The 20,149-nt window shown below is 61.6% G+C and overlaps 1 protein-coding gene across 2 annotated transcripts; it reads right to left on the bottom strand.

The window, feature by feature from the left end:
* Positions 1 to 1,209: 1,209 nt before the first annotated feature.
* GJB1 (gap junction protein beta 1) lies at positions 1,210 to 19,414 on the bottom strand. Of its 2 annotated transcripts, none has more exons than XM_032794884.2 (2): positions 19,222 to 19,414; positions 1,210 to 3,070 (listed from the first exon to the last, which is right to left on the bottom strand). In XM_032794884.2, the coding sequence occupies exon 2, from the start codon at positions 3,056 to 3,058 to the stop codon at positions 2,219 to 2,221; it is 840 nt and encodes a 279-aa protein (XP_032650775.1). In that variant the 5' UTR covers positions 3,059 to 3,070; positions 19,222 to 19,414; the 3' UTR covers positions 1,210 to 2,218. The 2 variants fall into 2 exon arrangements, with proteins under 2 accessions (XP_032650775.1, XP_032650773.1); XM_032794882.2 differs by lacking the exon at positions 19,222 to 19,414 and adding an exon at positions 4,940 to 5,693.
* Between the last annotated feature and the right edge of the window lie 735 nt (positions 19,415 to 20,149).

Raw genomic sequence — 20,149 nt, 5'->3', positions numbered from 1 at the left:
TCTACTGAGCCCCCTCCCCAGCCCCAGGCTAGCAGGGAGCAGCCCCCTCTACTGAGCCCCCCCTCCCAGCCCCGGGCTAGCAGGGAGCAGCCCCCTCTGCTGAGCCCCCGCTCCCCCCCGCAGCCCTGGGCCGGAAGGGAGCAGCCCTCTCTGCTGAGCCCTGGGCTAGCGGGTAACATCCCATCCTGCTGAGCTTCCCACCCAGGCTAGCACGGAGCAGCGCCCCCCCCCACTTCTGAGAGGGTCCCATGATGTCTCCCCTGAGCCCCAACTCTTGTAGCTGTTGCCTGTGGCGAGCAGGTGGGCTGGGTGCAGGGAAAGGCCCTGCCGCAGGGCTATGCGGCACAACCTGTGGACTGGGCTGCAGGGGATCCCTGGCCTGTGAACATGCCCCACCCACACGGCCGGGAGAGGAGGGGGCAGTATTCACACCTGCTCACTCTTGGAATCACCTTTGCACAGGATCCCTGTGAAAAACTCATCTGCTGGTCAGTAGCATCCTGGTAAGGTTACCCTGGATGGTGCTTAGCACACATTCCACATCCCACAGCCCAGCCCAAGCAGACAGGAGGGCCAAACACCGCAATGCCCCCCCATCATATTTACTGCACCTGAAGAGCAGAAGGAAGCAGTTGTTGGACTCTGGGGAGGGTCCTGACCTGAGCATTTGGGCAGTAATCTGTTGCAGCATGTGGTAAGAGACTTTGCTTGACTCTGCTGTAGTTTGTTAAGCGAGGGACCAGCAAACGGTTTCTCTTTAGTTTCTTCTAACCATTTCTGACTTTTATGCCTTGTTACTTGTACTCACTTCAAAGCTCTCTCCTTGTGGTTAATAAACAGGTTTGGCTGTTTTATCTAAGCCAGTGTGTTCAAGTGAAGTGTCTGAAGAACTAGCTAAGGTAATAAACTGGCATATTATTCCGTTAAAGGAATATCGGACTTAATATATTTTCTGTCCAGGCCAGGGCTGGACATACATTTCTGGGGGAAGATCTAGGACTGGGGTGTGCTGGGGTGACCTTGCCGTGTAACCCAGGCTGGGGAGACCCAGCATGTGGCTGGCTGGATGCAGTTACACACAAACACTCAGGGGCTGCCCTGCACACTGGAGGCTGTTTGTGAGCAGCCCATGGGGAGCTGCTACAGCAAGGCACCCAAGGTTGCAGGGCAGGGGTGACACAGCCTCCAACTAGACTGCATTGTGCCCTGGTATGTCACAGAGCTGGGCTTTGAAGTGGTCTCTGGCCTTTGAGTGTGCCCCATCCAGCAGGGGCAGGGGGGGCACAGGGGTCTGGGACTTACATGTGCAGCAAGATGGGGCCTGGCCCTGGGGGAGAAAGCAGTCCTGCTGCACATGCTGCTGAAAAGGCATCCCATGCTGTCCAAGGAGCTGTGAGCCCAGGACAGATGGACACTCACAGTATTCTCACAGAACCTGGATGGTCTGCATGCCTTCTGGCAGCACTGCGGGGCTGGACAGGGTCCGAGCAGCCCCCGGATACCACATTGCCGTGCAGGACAGAGGGAAAGGGCCTGGCTGCCGTAGGGTGCCCGGAAGGTTTGGCAGGCATCTGGGGGGGATGCAGCTCCCTGTTCAGTCTGTGCTTGGCCCAGCCCTCAGCAGGACAGGAAGGAGCTGGCCCAGTGGGCTGACCTGGCAGGGTTTGGGGGCGGTCTCCAGTCCTGCCACCCTGCGGATCCTGAGCCTTCACCAAAGCCCAGGTGACAAAGGGAGAGAGGCAGCTCCTGAAAACACAGCTTTAATGGCCGACATTTCTGACACTCCAGTTGCCAGGCCGCACCTGGTGTCCTCTGTCTCAGCAGCCCCTGGGGGCTGGGCCCCCCAGTGGGGATGGCTCCTTTCCCTGCAGGAGACAGAGTCTCTGTTGGGGGCACTGGTAGGGCTTGGGGGACATCACTCAGTGAATTAAGGCAAATTTGAAGAGCTCTGCAGCCACCCTAGCCTTTCTAACGGGTTTCAGGGTATGAAAATGACTGGGCTTGTGCATGGCCGTGGGCCCATGGCAGTGCGCGGTGAAGGGCTCGGCACTACACCTGTGCACAAGCTGGCAGTGTCCTAGGGCCGGAGCTCAGGCAGTCATGAGTGTACCAATAGGCTCCGTTCAATACCCTCCAGAGCCTGCCCCCCATGGCTCCTGGTGGAGGGGTAAGGGCATTGTATGCCGTGGCAGAGCCCCACCTAGTGAGGCTGGTGCCTCTAGCAGGCAGAGCAGCGATCGCTCTTCTCCTGCAGCCCAGGGTTGCGGCGCAGCATGTCCCTGAGGGAGCTGTCCTGCTCCGTCAGCAGCTGGTTGATCTCATTCTGCTTGTACTCAGTGGAGAGCTTGTGGCTGTATGAGGAGCTCTTCCCCGACGGGGGGTTGGAGTCCCGCTGGGCCCGGTGGGAACAGGCCCGCACCACCAGGTACACCAGCTCAGCCATGTTGAGGATGATGCAGATGCCCGAGGTGGCCAGCATGAAAACAGTGAAGATGGTCTTCTCGGTGGGCCGGGAGATGAAGCAGTCGACGGTGTTGGGGCATGGGTAGGCCTCGCACTTGACCAGCCGGATCATCTGGTAGCCAGGGTAGATCACGTAGAAGATGTACATGAAGACGGCCTCGAAGAGGAGTCGGAATATCACGCTGCAGATGTACGTCCACCACAGAGAGCCCGAGATGCGCATCTTGTGCTTCTTCACCTCCTCCAGGTGCTTGGGGTCTCCGTGTCCCGTCAGCACCAGCAGCTTCTTCTCCTGGTGCTGCTGGTAGGCCACGTGCATGGCCACTAGCAGGGCGGGTGTGGTGACCAGGATCAGCTGCAGAGCCCACAGACGCACGTGGGAGATAGGGAAGAAGTGGTCGTAGCAGACGCTGTTGCAGCCTGGCTGCTGTGTGTTGCAAGTGAAGGCAGATTTCTCGTCCCCCCAGACACTCTCAGCTGCTACCACCAGCACCATGATCCTGAAGATGAAGATGACAGAAAGCCAGATGCGGCCGATGGCAGTGGAATGGCGGTTCACGCCGCTCACCACTGTGTAGAGGCCTGCCCAATTCATCGTGCCTCACGCCTGCAAGAGACAGCAGCAGGATATGATTAGCAGCCCAGAGACCCTAGGGATGGGCCCTGTGGACTGAGAGGAATGGAGACCAGAGGCCAAAAACAGAAAGGGCTCCAGGGGCAGCATTCATCGTGCTTCTTACTTAGCCCTTTCCTCTGTTGACGCAAGTGTCCACACAGCCTGGCCAGTGGTAGCTGGGGGGCCGACCACTCTGTGTTTTAGGCCTGGGTGTCTGCAGGTGGGCACCCAAACTGAGTCACCACTAGCAACACTCTTGGTCAGTGTTTCTAACCCTCATGCTTGTAAAGGAAGCCTGCAGAATGTTGACCACTTTGAAACAAACACCAGGCTCTCTGCCAGAGTCTGCAGGCCGCCTGAAACGAGCACAGGGAGCTGTGAACTAATCCTGACACCTCAGTGAAGTGTTGACTCTGAAACCTAATGTAACAGTCGTTGGCAGGCGGGATCAAACCTGGGTCTCTGGAGCTTAGTGCATGAGCCTCTACAGTATGAGCTAAAAGCCACCTGGCTGTCAGCTAAGGCTGTGGAGCAGACTCATTTTCCCTCTCTCTCTCTAAGGGGTCTCAGTGCCACTAGATGGGACAGAACCCCACACCCAGGTGTGTGGGTTACACTAACAATGTGCTTTTCATTCTCAACATAGTTCACTCTCATTGCTGATCATTTTGCAGGAAAGTCCAACTAATATGCTCATCCCCTCCCTCCTCCTGGGGCTCCCTAGCTCCAAAACCCCCTGCCCTTGCCCCAGCTGTCTGACCCGCCAGCTTCGCCCTGCTGATTTCAGCACCCCTACCTGAGTAGGTAGGAGAAGCTTAGAATACATTGAATGTCCTGTAGGGTTTGGGGCCTGGGGAGTCTGTGCTGATCAGATTTCTCATTTGCATATTAATTGCAGCAGTCCTCTTCCCACCCACCCCCACATCCCAGCCGCAGAGCACAGGAACCTCTGGTGCTGGATTTAGGGCCAGCTGGCTGGAGGACTGGGGTGGGCCCTGACTGCTGGCCTGTGGGGCAGCCGTTCCCCCCCAGGAGTGGTGAGGAGTGCAGTGGGGTGCAGCTTTCCCTGGCATGTGCACTGATTGCTGCAGACCCCCAGCATGGGGCACAGTCAGGGGCTCTGCTCTTCACTCGCAGCCCAGCCTTGCTCGAGCAGAGAGCTCAGCAGGACAGAGGGCCCCAATCTGGGCAGGTCAGTGGGCTTGCTGAGGAAGGGTCAAGCCCCAAAAGGTGTTGCTGGGGCCGGAGCACTAAGCAGCAGCAGGTGATGTGCTCTCTAGGGCAAGGGCAGCTGTCTCACCCCACATCCCACTAGGGAGCAGCATACACCAAGTGCCACAGGGTCAGGGAACTGCATGGGCCTTTCCTGCTGTTTGCTCCATGTCAGGAGGTGAGGGCACGTGTCACCTTCAAGTGCTCCCTGCCCCGCCTGGGGCCAGCCTCTCGCTTCCCCTACACAACCCCAGCCCTTGTTTGCTCTGCTGATAAGCTGTGCCTGGGTGTACCTGGGCCACCCACTTCCACCAGGACGTCTCCCAGCACCCTGCTGCCTGCCACCTTCTCCCAGCCTCTAGCCAGAGCACCACGACGGGGGACAACGTGGCACAGGCTATCAGAATAGAACGGCACCAGGACCCCTACGACACCTCCCCGCCCCCTGCCAGAGCACTGGGAGAGCCACAGTGGACGAGTGTCCATTCCCCGGCTGGGGCTGCCAGCCCCGGACATACCCAGAAACGCGACTTGCAGCCATCGCCTGCCTCTGCCCATCGGCTCCGCCTGCGCCACTGACTCCTGTGCAGAGCTCTGCAGAGGGGCAGGAGCAGGAGACGGGTCAGGGCCCTGTAGCGGCCGTGTTACCTTGTGGTGAGGAGTGTGTCCTTTCTGAACAGCCCGGAAGGGTCCCCGCTAAGCTCTCATGTCTCTGTGCACGGCTCAGCCCCCCGCGCTGCCTGCCCTTGTCTCTATCTGCCACTGCCCTGCACTGGGAAGTCATATGCTGCTTTATAAACTATTCACATACAATGAGGCCTTTATGGGACCCTGAACAACACACTGTAGAATTCAGATCAAACACCCTGACTTCCGCCTACCCACTGCCAAACAAAGTGCCAGTGTCCTGCATTCCAGCCGGGCCCAACCCCGTGCCCACGAGAATGAGTCTGGCTCCCTGCCCTCCTGGCATGCAAGAGACCCCACTGGGTGCTCTCTCCACTGTCCCCTAACGGGCTCTAGAGACCATAGCCAGCGCCTCACGGTGATGCCAACTCATGCCCCCTCTGCAGAGGTGACTGTCCCCATGGCCCCAGAGAACAAGCCAGGTTCACTCTGAAGGGACGGTTCGCCATGGCCCCAGGGCCCAGAGAACAAGCCAGGCTCGCTGACAGGACGTCTCGCCATGGCCCCAGGGCCCAGAGAACAAGCCGGGCTCTCGCTGACAGGACGTCTCACCATGGCCTCAGGGCCTAGAGAACAAGCCGGGCTCTCGCTGACGGGACGTCTTGCCATGGCCCCAGGGCCCAGAGAACGAGCTGGGCTCACTCTGAAGGGATGGTTCACCCAGAGAACAAGCCGGGCTCTCGCTGACAGGACGTCTCACCATGGCCTCAGGGCCTAGAGAATAAGCCGGGCTCACTGATGGGACGTCTCGCCATGGCCCCAGGGCCCAGAGAACAAGCCGGGCTCTCGCTGACAGGACGTCTCACCATGGCCTCAGGGCCTAGAGAATAAGCCGGGCTCACTGACGGGACGTCTCGCCATGGCCCCAGGGCCCAGAGAACAAGCCGGGCTCTCGCTGATGGGACATCTTGCCATGGCCCCAGGGCCCAGAGAACAAGCCGGGCTCACTGACGGAACATCTTGCCACGGCCCCAGGGCCTAGAGAACAAGCCAGGCTCGCTGACAGGGCGTCTCGCCATGGCCCCAGGACCCAGAGAACAAGCCGGGCTCTCGCTGACGGGACATCTCGCCATGGCCCCAGGGCCCAGAGAACAAGCCGGGCTCACTGACGGAACATCTTGCCACGGCCCCAGGGCCTAGAGAACAAGCCAGGCTCGCTGACAGGGCGTCTCGCCATGGCCCCAGGACCCAGAGAACAAGCCGGGCTCTCGCTGACGGGACGTCTCGCCATGGCCCCAGGGCCCAGAGAACAAGCCGGGCTCTCGCTGACAGGACGTCTCACCATGGCCTCAGGGCCTAGAGAACAAGCCGGGCTCTCGCTGACGGGACGTCTCGCCATGGCCCCAGGGCCCAGAGAACAAGCCGGGCTCTCGCTGACAGGACGTCTCACCATGGCCTCAGGGCCTAGAGAACAAGCCGGGCTCTCGCTGACGGGACGTCTTGCCATGGCCCCAGGGCCCAGAGAACGAGCTGGGCTCACTCTGAAGGGATGGTTCACCCAGAGAACAAGCCAGGCTCTCGCTGACAGGACGTCTCACCATGGCCTCAGGGCCTAGAGAATAAGCCGGGCTCACTGACGGGACGTCTCGCCATGGCCCCAGGGCCCAGAGAACAAGCCGGGCTCTCGCTGATGGGACATCTTGCCATGGCCCCAGGGCCCAGAGAACAAGCCGGGCTCACTGATGGAACATCTCGCCACGGCCCCAGGGCCCAGAGAACGAGCCAGGCTCTCGCTGATGGGATGTCTCGCCATGGCCCAAGGGCCCAGAGAATGAGTCGGGCTCTCGCTGACGGGACGTCTCACCATGGCCTCAGGGCCTAGAGAATAAGCCGGGCTCACTGACGGGACGTCTCGCCATGGCCCCAGGGCCCAGAGAACAAGCTGGGCTCTCGCTGACAGGACGCCTTGCCATGGCCCCAGGGCCCAGAGGACAAGCCGGACTCACTGCCGGGACGTCTCGCCATGGCCCCAGGGCCCAGAGAACAAGCTGGACTCGCTGCCAAGAGCCCCAAGCCCCTGGGATGGGAGACAGGGAAGGGCTCAGACTGCAGGAGCAGAGCCGGCAGCAGGACTAGTGCTGCCGCTGGAGGCGAGCTCAGGAGGAAGTTCTTGTGGGAGCTGTGAGCTCTGGAGCCCTAGAGAGCAGGGAGCTCCCCACTGCACCCCGGGGAGCAGTGGGGACACGGGGTGAGACAGGGCTCCAAGGGGAGCTCTCTGCTGCCATCTGCTGGGGAGCTGACTGCGGGGGCCAGGCCTTATTTGGCCTTTCAGTTCTGTGGCATTTGGGGCTGTTTTGGTTAAAATGCAGTGAAGTTTTGATTCTGGGGCAATGAGACACTCTTGAGTCTCTTGGGAAAGGGCGGGACAAGAGAACCGCCCTGGCTGTGCTGGGGTCACCCGGACGGAGCTCTGGCCTGGCCTGGCTGGAGGGCGCTGGGCACAGGTGGGAAATGGGGTGGGGTTAGTTGCTGGCAAAGGGCGGGTGTCGCTGCGCCTGTGCTGAGCAAGGACTCCAGATGGCCTGTTCCAGGGCTGATGGCTAGTGCAGAGCTCAGGGGAGTTGGATGGCCAGAGACCAGCTGTGGCTATGGGGCTTTCACCTCCCTGACCCGCAACTGAACCTACAAACCCTGTGAGCGGGATCAGATGGCTCTGGGGAGCTGCTGCCCCACTCAGGACAGCAAACAGAGGGGGACTAGCCACCGCTGGCTCATCATGAGCCAGGTGCAGCAGCTGGGAAAGGCCTGAGCTTGGGCTGCTGGGAAGGACCTGGGGCAGGAGGCTTTGACCCAAGTTCGATATAAGCTGTGCAGCCGCACAGCTGCCTATTAAGCCCCACAGAGGGGCTCGGCTGCAGTGAGGAGAGGTGCCCTCCCCGCCGGGCCCCAGCACGGACCTGCTGTGGCCAGGGGAGAGACGCCCCTCCCTCGGTCCGGCCGTGGCCAGCCGGAGCTGCCGCAGCCGGTGAAAGGCACCTCTCCCCCTGCCCCAGGCTGCTGCAGCGCAACAGGACTGGGGGGAGTCCTCTATCCCAGCTGCAGCCCCAGGGAAGTTTGCACCCCAAACCCCTTATCCCTGGCCCCACCCGAGAGCCTGCATCCCCCACACCCCAACCCTCTGCCCCAGCCCTGAGCTTCCTCCCACACTCTGAACCCCTTGGCCCCACACCTGCCACATGAATGTTGTTACGTGCTCCAATATGAAGGTCATGTGTCACTCAACACCTCCATAGTGGTGCACATAACAAAATTCATTCTGTACATGGGCATAACAAATTAGAGGGAACCCTGGATCCGACTGAAGGGGTGTAAGTGAATTATGACTTCCAGACTGGCCCACATTTATTGTGTTGTCTCCCTTCCCCCCAGGGTTGGTTTTGAACCCCTGAGTGCAGGGCTTGAGACGGACGCTGTTGCATATCAGAGGTGCCCTGGGGGCGTGTATAGGTTCCCAAGTTTCTGAGTGGGGGCTTGAGCTGAGGTTGACCTTTTAGGAACTCCTGGAAAACTGAACCCAGCCCATCTTGCTGCCGACCCTGACCCCCACCAGCAGAAGTGTTAAAATTGTTTGTATTATCGCCATGGGTCCAGCCGTGCCAGATGCTGCACAAACTTAGACCATACAAGCCATGCACAACAGAGCTGGAAAAGGGAGGGAAGTGACACTTGTGAGGTGGCCATAATAATGAACTAGCAGTGAGGAGACAGGGAAGGCTGAGACGCCCATAAGCATAGCTGTGCCTGCAGAACAGACAGCATCAGGGAAGAGGGCTGGAGAGCTGGAGGGATGTACCAGCCACGTGTACATGGTGACACCATCAGGGAAGGCCAGGTGGGGAGCCAGGGCAGAGATGGAGTCGGGTGGAGTAGGGGGACCAGTCAGCAAATGTGAAAAATCAGGACGGGGTGGGGGGTAATAGGAGCCTATATAAGAAAAAGACCCAAAAATCAGCACTGTCCCTATAAAATTGGGACATCTGGTCAGCTTAGGGTGGAGGCAGCAAGGGGGTGGGGAGGGAGATGGAGGTATGGGAGGAGTCAGGCAGGGAGTCAGCCAGGGGGAGAGATGGAGGAGGGCTGAGGAGCCTTGGAAGGGGGGAAATGGGCTGGGAGGGAGGCAGGGAGCCAGGCCAGCGATACCAGTGGGCGGGGCAGGCTAGACGGGGCCAGGACTGGACGATGATAGCAGCGGGGCAGGGTCTGGTGTTTGCAATTCAGGCGTTACTAACTAGATCTAGGGTTACCAGATAGCAACTGTGGAAAAAACAGGACAGGGGTGGGGGGTAATAGGCGCCTATAGAAGAAAAAGGTCCCCAAAAACTGGACTGTCCCTTTAAAAACTGGACATCTGGTCACCCTAACTAGATCTGTATGAGCGGGGAGCAGGGCAGAGTCGCAATGCACCCATCTGGGTGCTGGTTTCAGGGCTCAGCATTTGGGGCTCCGTGCTCCTGAGTGAGGCTGGAGCAGCCCAGTCCAAAGGCAGCAGGGAAAGCAGGCTGGGGCGCTGCTGGGGAACACAGCCAGCGGGTCCGAGCGAGGGTCAGTTCCCTGAGCGGGAGCGGTGCTGTGTGCGTTCACAGTCTCTGTACGGGGACAGCCTGGATGCTCCGGTCAGCAGCTGTTGTGTGCTTTGTGGGGACAGGAACTCTCCCGCCCTGCGGGGCAGATCTGGGGATGCACCTCATGGAACGCAGCTTATGAGCAGGACCGCAGTCCAGCCATGACCCAGCTCCAGCACGCCCAGGCTCTGTGGGGCAGTGTTGGCACTGGCCCCATGGCAGAGGTCTGGGCTAGAGGGCCTGACACTGCATTGTCCAGATGGCCCTTACTAAGGCACCCACATGCAGAGCCCACAGGCAGCTTGCTGAGGTTGCAGGAGTCAGCTTTGGGGGAGTGCAAGGAGCAGTGCAGACCAGGCCAGCACTCCACGGTGTAGGTCTCTGGGAGCTTCCCCAGGCACCAGCATGGCCACAGCAGAGCGCTTCACTCCCAAACAAGTGCCATGTTCCCCGCAAGGGTTACCAAGCTGCTGCCACCACATGATGGCCCTGGCCACAGGAGGCCTGGCTTTGGCCAGAGGAGGGCCCAGTGAGAAGTCTGTTGCTCGACAGCCCAAGAGGTGTGGACACACCTGAACCCTGACTGCCGCAGGCCAATGGCCCATCTCGGCCCTTCGCCTGCCTCTGGCAGACCTAATCCCCATGTGCCCATGGGATAGCATCCGCCAGGCCAGAGACGTGTCACAGGGTGAGATGGTCCTTCCGGGGGTGCCCCTGTGACAGATGCAGCCCACCGCCCCACGGGGACAAGGAGCCCATCCAGGCGTGCGGGAGACAGAAGTGGACAGGCAGCCAGTGGGTTGGTGAGGGGGAGCTGGGCAGAGACCTGCAGGCTGAGATGCCCCAGCAGAGCCCCAACACCGGGGGCTGAGGGAAAGCCCCTGAGGCAAAGGCAGCCCCAGAAAGCAGGACTGGGCTTATCCTGCCCCAAGCGAGAACGTGTTTGCGCCCAGGTCCGAGGCCAAGGACGAGCCCTGGGAGAGAGGGGCCGAGAGGGGAGAGTGGAAGTGGTGGAGTTTGCTGTGAAGTGAGCAGGGCTGCCAGCAGGAAGGAGCCCAGCTGTGCAGGGTGAGGCCCTGGGAAGGAGAAGAGAGCAGAGAGCCCACTGAAGAGGGTTGTTGTGGGGCCCCTGCATAGCCCAGGAAGGAGGCTGCCCCAGGAGGGCTGAGTCCAGAGGATGGGCTGAAAAGAGATGAAGAGAAGTGAGACCCTCAGGAAGCCAGGCTGTGTCTAGCTTACGCTGGGGCAGGAAGCTGGTTTGGTTTGGACTTTGATACCCCAACGGGGTGAGGGTGGGGCGCCTCTTATAGAGGGCCAAGTCACCAAGAATTGGGGGTTGGGGGAGGGGAGCGGCTAGGATACTTGCAGTGCCATTCTGTCCACAAGGGGTGGGCCCCGCTACATGGCCAGTGTCCTTACGAAGGTTTTTCGCCCCCGTAGAGATGGCTGTGCTCTTCGGATGCCTCCCCCAGGCAGCGCTGGTTGTCCCAGACTGTCCCATAATGGAAGTTACATCTCTGGCACCCCACAGTCGCCTGTCGCTTGACAAGCCAAGGCCCCTCGTGTAGATTTAACAGGGGAAGGACAATCCCGGGGCTCAAAGAGACCGAGAAGTTGTTCACCTTTGTTCTCTAACTACTAACTGCCCTGTTGCTAAGGTGTTCTATTTATGGAAGAAGGAGCTGATGTGTTGTGACTGTGTGGGACTTTGCAGAGCATGAACAGTCCTCTTCAAGAGTCTCCTGGAAAAATGATGGGCTCTAAGTAACCACCTTGCTCCTGTGCAGTGAAGTAGAACTGGGACAAGTTCATGTTCAAAGTTGCTCTGGTTTAACATCTCCCCTTTTGTTAAACACACACAAGGTACAAGGCCCTGCCTGGCTGCTGTATGTTCAGTGTAAACCTGGCTTGTATCAATGGAGCTTAGCTCACTTCGCTTCAGAGAGTCCACACAGGGTCCGTTTCATTCCAGCTGTTTACAAGCCCGCCTAGTTGCGCAGCGGCGACTCTGTATAGAGACAGAACCTTGGTGTCCTTGTCTCGGCTTGAGCCATGGGTGCTGCACGGCTAGGCCGCTTTGTGTCCCTCTTCACAGTGAGTTCCATTGCCGTAGGTGGAGCTGCCCAGGATATGGGCGCTCCCAGGGAGGAAGCTATGGCAGTAGCAGGTGCTTTTCAAGGCAGTACGTGTAGCATGATGGGATCATACAAAAAACGCTGCTGCTGAAGAGCCCTGGTGGCTGGCTACAACGGTGGTGAGTGGCTGAATAGGAGACAGGCCTTGAAGGGGGTCAGAGTTAAAGCTGCTTTTTGATAAATCTGAGCTGTAGACAAACCACAGGATTATAATAAACCCAGGAAATGCCCACCAGGCCCAGCTAAAGAAAAGAAAAAGGACCTCATTCCTAAAGCCGCAAATACTTGCATCTCTTGGGCAGCTGTAAACCTGTCTGCTGGTCACCTGAGAATCCTTGTGGGCAGTGTTTCCTCTCATTTCTTGTGTTCATGTGTGGAATTCATTTTGTTATGTGCACCACTATGGAGGTGATGTGTGATGCCACCATCATATTGGTGCACACAACAAAATTCATGTGGTGGGGGTGGGGCTGGGGTTCAGAGTGTGGGAGGGGGCTCAGGGCTGGGCAGAGGGTTGGGGTGCAGGGGAGTGAGGACTCTGGCTGGGAGTGTGGGCTCTGGGGTGGGGGATAAGGGGCTTAGGGCTGGGGCAGATAATTGGGGTCTGGGGGTGCAGGCTCTGAGGTGGGGTTGAGGGGCTTGGGGTGGAGATGGGGCTCAGGGCTGGGCAGAGAGTTGGGGTCTGGGGGGTGTGGGCCAGGGATGGGGTTTTTGGAGTGCAGGCAGGCAGGAGAGACTCCTCTCCCCTGGCTGCAGCAAGTCCAGGGCAGGTCCGTGCTGGGGCCGGTGGGGAGGGGCGCTTCTCCCCCCAGCCACGACAGGTCCATGCCAGAGTGCAGCTGAGTTCTTGCTTTGGGGCTGCGATGGCCACCAAGAGACCCTGGGAATGGTGTGAGTGCAGGGAGAGAGCTGCATTTCCCTGTCACTGTACAGGGAAAAGGGAGGCCTCCCCTGGCATTGGCGAGCAGGGGTGTAGCACACTGGAGCTGGAGGGAGCAAGGGGGGGAGCACTCCAGAGAAGGGTCTGGTAGCTGGGGAGAGCTAGGTTCAGTGCACACCAGATCTGGGTCTGGTACCGAGGGGGGTGCACACCAGAGCTGGATCTGGTAGCCATGGGGAGTGAGGGGGAGTGCACACCAGAGCTGGGTCTGGTAGCCATGGGGAGCTGGGGGCTGCACACCAGAGCTGGCTCTGGTACCCAGGGTGGGGGGTGCACACCGGAGCTGGGTCTGGTAGCCATGCGGAGTTGGGGGGTGCACAGCGGAGCTGGGGGTTCTGGTACCCAGGGGGGTGCACACCGGAAGCTGGGTCTGGTAGCCATGGGGAGGTGGGGGCTGCCACACCAGAGCTGCGGGTCTGGTAAGCCATGGGGAGCTGGGGGCTGCACAACCAGAGCTGGCTCTGTACCAGGGTGGGGGGTGGCACCACAGGAGCTGGGTTTCTTGGTCAGCCATGCGGAGTTGGGGGTGCACACGCGAAGCTGGGTCTGGTACCCAGGGGGTGCACAGGGAGCTGGGTCCTGGTAGCCATGGGCAGAGTGGGGGGTGCACACCAGAGCTTGGGTCTGGGTACCCAGGGTGGTGCACATCAGAGCTGGGTTCTGGTAGCCCATGCGGAGTTGGGGGGTGTACAGCGGAGCTGGGTCTGGTAGCCATGGGAGCTGTGGGGAGCTGACACACCAGAGCATGGGCTCTGGTACCCGGGTGGGGGCGGTGACACCGGAGCTTGGGTCTGGTACCACAGGGGGGTGCACACCGGCAGCTGGGTCTGGTAGCCATGGGGAGTGGGGGGGTGCACACCAGAGCGTGGGTCCTGGATACCCAGGGGGGGTGCACATCGAGCTGGGTCGGTAAGCCATGCGGGTTTGGGGGGTGGCACACCGGAGCTGGGTCTGGTTACCCAGCGCGGGGTGCACACCGGAGCTGGGTCTCGGATACCCGGAGGGGGGCGGTGCACACGGAAGCTGAGTCTGGTACCCGGGGGCATGGGGGGGACGGCTCATATCTATTGTGATTCATCCGACGGTAAACCACACCATTAAAAGGTTGTGTGTGCCACGGGCCCCTGTTTGCTGTCGAGGTGTGGGTGCTGGAAAACCAGTGACTGGAGGGATCACAGAGCTGCCTGGACTTCTGGGTACCGGGGCTGTGTATGTTGGGTGCGTGGGGGACTCGGCGTCTGGGTTGTGGTAAGCCGCCGGCTTCGCGAACTGGCACTTGGGGGTGGGTGGTATGTTACAGTGGCTGTGTCCAGTGTGAAGTATGGGTTTTCTTTGGGTTTCTTTCTCGGTGCACTGTTGGGGGTGTGCACACGGGAGCTGTGGGTGTGGGGCTGGTGATTGGGTGTTTTCTTGTTCCATGGTAGGTACGGTGTTATGGGGGCTTTTGCACACCAGAGCGTCCGCTCTGGTAGCGCGATGGTGGGTTGGATAGTGTCACATCGTCGTTAGAAGCTGATTGGCTCGTGACCCGTGCGGAGTCCTGGGGGGTGCTACACCGGTAGCTGGGCTCTGGTACATGCGTTTGAAGTTTTGTGATGTTTCTCCGTGTCAGCGATCCACAGATAGCTGGCTAGATCTCAGACGCTCTCTGAGCTCTGGGGCGGGAGTCTGTGGTTGATAGTGTGTATACCCAGGGGAGTCACATGTTGCACACCAGGAGCTGGGTCGAGGATAGCCAACTGGCGAGGTAGGGTGGGGGCTTGGCGAGCACCGAGAAGCTGGCTCGTGTGGTACCACGGTGATGAGGTGGGTCGGGGTCGCACACGTGTGATGGGGTTGGGTGGGGGGGGGGGGGGGGTGGGGGGGGGAAGGAGGGTGGGGAGGGGGGGGGGGGGGGGAGTGGGGGGGGTGTGCAGCAACGCAAGAGCGTGGGTCTGGGGGGGGGGGGGGGGGGTTGGGGAGGGGGGGGCTGGGGGACATCCGAAGGCTGGGGTCTGGGTAGCACAGGGGGATGCACCTACCCAGAGGGCTGGTGGTACCCAGTGGGGATGCACGAGCGGGAGCGTGGGTCGTGGTGCCATGGGACGTGGGGCTGCAGCACCGGAGCTGGGCTCTGGTAACGCGGGGGGGGGGTGCACACAGAGCTGGGGCTCGTAGTCATGGGAATCCGGTGGGCACACCCAGAGCTGGGTCGGGTACCCAGGGGTGCACATCGGAGCTCGGGTCTGATAGCCCTCGGGATGCCTGGGGGGTGCCACAGAGCTGGTGTCTGGTCGCCATGGGGAGCCAGGGGGTGGCACACCAGAGCTGGGTCTTGGTACCCGGGTGGGGTCAGTGGCACCACCAGAGCGTGGGTCGAGTCTGGTACCGGGGGGGGGGGGCAGTGCACACCGGAGCTGGGTCTGATAGCCCTGGGGAGCTGGGGGGTGCACACCAGAGCTGGGTCTGGTAGCCATGGGGAGCTGGGGGGTGCACACCAGAGCTGGGTCTGGTACCCGGGTGGGGGGTGCACACCGGAGCTGGGTCTGGTACCCAGGGGGTGGGGTGCACACCGGAGCTGGATCTGGTAGCCATGGGGAGCTGGGGGCTGCACACCAGAGCTGGGTCTGGTAGCCATGGGGAGTGGGGGGGTGCACACCAGAGCTGGGTCTGGTACCCGGGGGGGGGTGCATACTGGAGCTGGGTCTGGTACCTGGGGGGGGTGCACACCGGAGCTGGGTCTGGTAGCCCTGGGGAGCTGGGGGGTTCACAGCAGAGCTGGGTCTGGTCCCCGGGGGGGGGGTGCACACTGGAGCTGGGTCTGGTAGCCCTGGGAAGCTGGGGGGTACACACCAGAGCTGGGTCTGGTAGCCATGGGGAGTGGGGGGATGCACACCAGAGCTGGGTCTGGTACCCGGGGGGGGGCGCACACCAGAGCTGGGTCTGGTACCCGGGGGGGGCGCACACCGGAGCTGGGTCTGGTACCCGGGGGGGTGGGGGTGCACACCGGAGCTGGGTTTGGTAGCCCTGCGGAGCTGGGGGGTTCACACCAGAGCTGGGTCTGGTAGCCCTGGGGAGCTGGGGGGTGCACACCAGAGCTGGGTCTGGTCCCTGGGGGGGGGGTGCACACCGGAGCTGGGTCTGGTACCGGAGCTGAGTCTGGTAGCCCTGGGGTGCTGGGGGGTGCACACCGGAGCTGGATCTGGTAGCCATGAGGAGTGAGGGGGGGGTGCACACCAGACCTGGGTCTGGTGGCTGGGGGGGAGCATGCAGACAGTAACTGAGTCAATATGGCAGGTGTGACATGGTGCAGACCCAAACAGGGCAAGTCCTGGACTGTGTGGAGCTGAGTGAGCCCCAGGCTGGAGCCAGGGACTGGCAGGAAGCCTGTGCTGCGAGTGACCCAATGGGGATCACCCCATCAATGGCAGCCTAGCACCAGCCTCTTCCAGCTGCTGACAGTGCCTAGACCGAGGCACTAGCCGGGTAGATGTGAGACACTGTATCTGGGCAGCTCCCCTCGCTGTGCACCCCTGCGACAAGCTGTCAGCACAGCAGTTCTGCCGGGAATGGGAGTGACCCTCTGCCTGTTGGGGGTGCAGAGGGCTGGTGGGCACTTGGACTGTCTCACTGGAAATGGCCCAGCTGGGCAGTGACGGGAGGGGGGAGCCCTGCCCCCAGAGGGTTGGCGCGGGCTGGACAGCGACAGGAGGGGGGATCCCTGCCCCCGGACGGTCGGCACGGGCTAAGCAGGGACGGAAGGGGGGAGCCCTGCCCCCAGAGGGTTGGCGCCTGCTGGGCAGCGACAGGAGGGGGGATCCCTGCCCCTGGAGGGTCGGCACACGCTGGGCATCATTCTAGGGTTGGCAGCTGAAGTAGCACAAAGTCTCAGCTGTGGCATGTCTACCCAAGGTGTGTGAGGTGGGTGTCGGACGTGGGAACAGCAGGCATGGAGGCCCCTAGGCGAGGAGCAGGCTGGATCTGAGGCTCCAGGTCTGGGAAAATCCAGCAGCTGCACTGAGGGGTCTGCACCGTCTCCGGGAGCTGCTAGACGTTGCTTAGAGCCCCATGAGCTGGGACGGTAGCTGAGGCTTTGGAGGGCTGCAGAACCCTTCAGAGGCGTTTGTGAGCTAGCTGCCCGTATGGTAAAGGCAGCTGGAGAACAGGCCTCAGCAGGGACTGGCGGTACAGGGGGAGCTACAGAGGAGGAGTAAATCCACTCACATGCCTCCTGGCTCACGAGTGGGGCAGCCACAGCTCCTGGGTCAGGGCAGCCGGTGGGGGGTGGAGACAGAGCAGAAAGCACTCTCGTTCGTGGGTGAGAGTCCAGGTGAAGCCACGCTCACCCCACAATGAGAGCCTGGAAAGGCAGCAGAACCCCTTTAACTCTGCCCGGGCTCCCCTTGCCGCTGGCACCCAGGGGGCGAGTGCCTTTCCTCCCACATCCCTGGCAGAAAGCTGGCCAACATCACCCTCTGCTCCCTGCCTACCCAAACTGCTCCTCCAGCTGGCGAAGGGACAGGAGAGGGAAGAGACCCCTCATCCAGCCCTGGGGGAGGGGAGGGCTGAGCTCTGGAAAGGAGACCCCTCAGCTAGGGAGGTTACCTCCGGGACCCCTTGCCTAGGGCTCTTGGGACAGCATGGAGAGCTGTGAGCCAGAGCCCTGTGCTGGGCCCCTGCTCCCAGGGGGTGGGAATTGGGGGCCAGCCTCTGGAGAAGGCTGAGGCAGCGCGTGCTGTGGAGAGGGGCCCTAGACTCACCGCTGGCACCGAGGAACAGGTAGGGCACTGTGCAATTATCCTCTTGCAAGTGCCGTGCTTCAGCAGTGCTGGGACCTTTATACTGGCCCTCCCCTGCCGCACAGGCCAGCCCTCAGAATCAGCCAGGGAGTGGGGCTGACGCGATCCAGCCTTGCTCACTTTCCAGGTAAACAGCCTCAGGTGTGTCCAGCTGTGCCACTTGGCTGCCAGCCCTGCCTTTCTGCAGGATCCCCACTTTGGGCCAGGCAGCTGGGCCCACACCCACTGACTGCCACAGCCCTTCCCTGGGCCCATTAGCCACGGGCCCCCCACCAGGGCAGCTGCACCAGAACTAACTGCTGAGCTTGGACTCCTCAGGCAGGGGGGAGCCCAGAGCTGGCAGTGCCAGGCCCCCCTGCAGGAGAGCATGGGAGGGCCTGGACCCGACTCTAGCTGGGGGCTGCAGCAGCCCGAGTTTCCCTGCAGGGCCCCCTAGCCCATGAGCCTCTCCTGTCTCCCCAGGACAACGGCTGGTGGGGTCCGCACAGCCAAACATCGCCCAGCCCTCGGTGCCTCGGCCCAGGCCCTCCCAGCTTCCCTGAGACGCTGAATTTCAATGAGTCCAACCCTGCTGTGGACAGCTGCAAAGGCAAATACAGGCTGTAACCGATTAACTCGGACACTGTGGCCTGCACCCAGCTCCAAGGTCTCTGCAGCTGAACACAGAGCCAAAAACCAGCCTATGCAACCCCTGCCTGCCCTGGCATGAGGTGACCTCTGGACCCAGACTCCTGTTTGGCCCAGGAGGGAATAGCAAGAAATGCAGCTTCCAAACTCAGCACCAGCCTTCATCTCAGCTCAGAGGCCAGGCACTGAGCCAGGGTTCTTTGCTCCTGGGGCAGCTGGGCCCTCCCCACCCACCGACCCCCAGCACAGCTAAGGACCCAGCTCCCAGCCTTCAGGCGACATGGCTTGGGGGGACAACTTGGTGTGGGGCAGGAGGGGGTTGAGAGGGACAAGGTGGCAGGAGAAGTTGGGCGGCTCTGTTGGTTTGAGGGTGCTGTGTGTGGGGTGACGGTTAGAGGTGGTTTGGAAGGGCAGTCGGGTAGGGGAGCTATGGGGCTGATCAGGTTGGGGGGAGTTTGAAGGGGTGTGTGGGATAGGGGATTGTGTTAGAAGGGGCTGTATTAGGTAGGGTGGTTAGAGATTGGGGGGCTGTGGGAGGGTTGTTAGAGCTGAGGAGTCATACTGGGTGTGCTGTGGGGGTTGTTTAGGTTGGAGGGCTGTGTCGGGGATGGGGGTGCTCAAGGCCGCTGAGAGGGCAGAGTGGCTAAACAGGGCCGACAAAGCTGGGCACCGGGCCATGGACCCCCTTCTAGACTGCCAGGCCCCAGTAATTTGTACTGCTTCCCCCCGACTGGTCCTGGGGGTCAGTTTCAGGGGCACTGGGGGACTTGATGAGGAGCTGTGGGGATCAGGTGAGGCTGAGTGGGGAGCTGTTGAGGGGGCTGTATCAAGGGGGCTGGGTGTGGAGCTGTGGCTGAGGGGTTTGGGGGGTCAGGTGGTGGGGTGGGATTAGCTGGGAGGGGGCTGCTGGCTAGGAAGGCTGGCCCAGGGGGGAGAGCACAAGCCTGGGTGAAGACTTAAGTTCAGTTCCCCACTGGGCCACACTCATCTGGTGGTGCTTGGGCATGTCCCACAGGGGACATGTGCACTGCAGTCAGATGCCCGCTGACCTGGGCTCGTGGGGCAGCACTAAGGGGTGGTGTTGCTGCTGGGGCATGGGCTAAGACCATGTGAGGTGAGGAGTCCCAGAGCCAGGGTGCCACCTGAGCCCCTAGGGCAATGAAACAGCCTCCTCCCCCCCCCCTGACACACACACACTCACAGGAGGCGTGAGGCAGGGCAGAGGATCAGGTCCTGCCAAGGGGTGGCTGCCAGCAGCGTTATCTCCTCGCTCAGCGCTCACCTCTGCCCACAGGAAGGGAAGGGCCTCGCGCAGAGTGCAAGCCAAACAACGAGCACAGGTTACGCAGCTGAGCACTGCAGGGAATGCCCAGCGTCTCCCAGCAGGGGGTGCTGGGGGGGGGCAGGGCTGGGCGCTGGCTGTGGGGGGGAGTCCCTGGCTGCTTCAGTTCAGCATCTCCCAGTAGGGGGCACTGGGGGCGAGGGCAGGCAGGGCCCTGGTTACGAGGGGAGCCCCTGGCTGCTCCAGCCCAGTGTCTCCCAGCAGGGGGCATGGGGGGGGGCAAGGCAGGGCCGTGGTTACAGGGGGAGCCCTGGCTGCTCCAGGCCAGTGTCTCCCAGCAGGGGGCACTGGGGGAGGGCAGGCAGGGCCCTGGTTACGGGGGGAGCCCCTGGCTGCTCCAGGCCAGTGTCTCCCAGCAGGGTGCTGGGGGGGGGGCAGGGCCCTGGTTACAGGGGGAGCCCCTGGCTGCTCCAGGCCAGTGTCTCCCAGCAGGGGGCGCTGGGGGCGGGGGCAGGGCAGGGCAGGGCCCTGGTTATGACGGGAGCCCCCGGCTGCTCCAGCAGGGGGTGCTGGTTGTGACTGGTAGTGGGAGCAGGGTGGCGGGGAGGTTGCATCAGCAGTGACTTGCCGGGCTGGGCTGGGCAGGGCCTGGGGGCGGTGGCTGGTATGATAAAACTGGCTGAATCAGCTAGGTGCAGCCTGGGGCTAGTGCACTGCATCCTCCCGCCACCCCCCTTTGTGCCCCCAGCTACCATCTCCCTTCACGCTCTTGCCTGACTGCCTGAATTCAAGGCGGGGGGGTGGGGGTGGCAGAGCCAGCCTAGCCCCGGGTGGAGGGGGACAGAGG

Source organism: Chelonoidis abingdonii, chromosome 8, assembly GCF_003597395.2.
Source record: "Chelonoidis abingdonii isolate Lonesome George chromosome 8, CheloAbing_2.0, whole genome shotgun sequence".
Lineage (NCBI taxonomy): Eukaryota > Metazoa > Chordata > Testudines > Testudinidae > Chelonoidis > Chelonoidis abingdonii.
This window is presented reverse-complemented; position numbering and strand designations above follow the sequence as displayed.

Bases quoted from the DNA above. Each gene is read 5' to 3' on its own strand.
- GJB1 (XM_032794884.2), bottom strand. From the start codon at position 3,058: ATGAATTGGGCAGGCCTCTACACAGTGGTGAGCGGCGTGAACCGCCAT.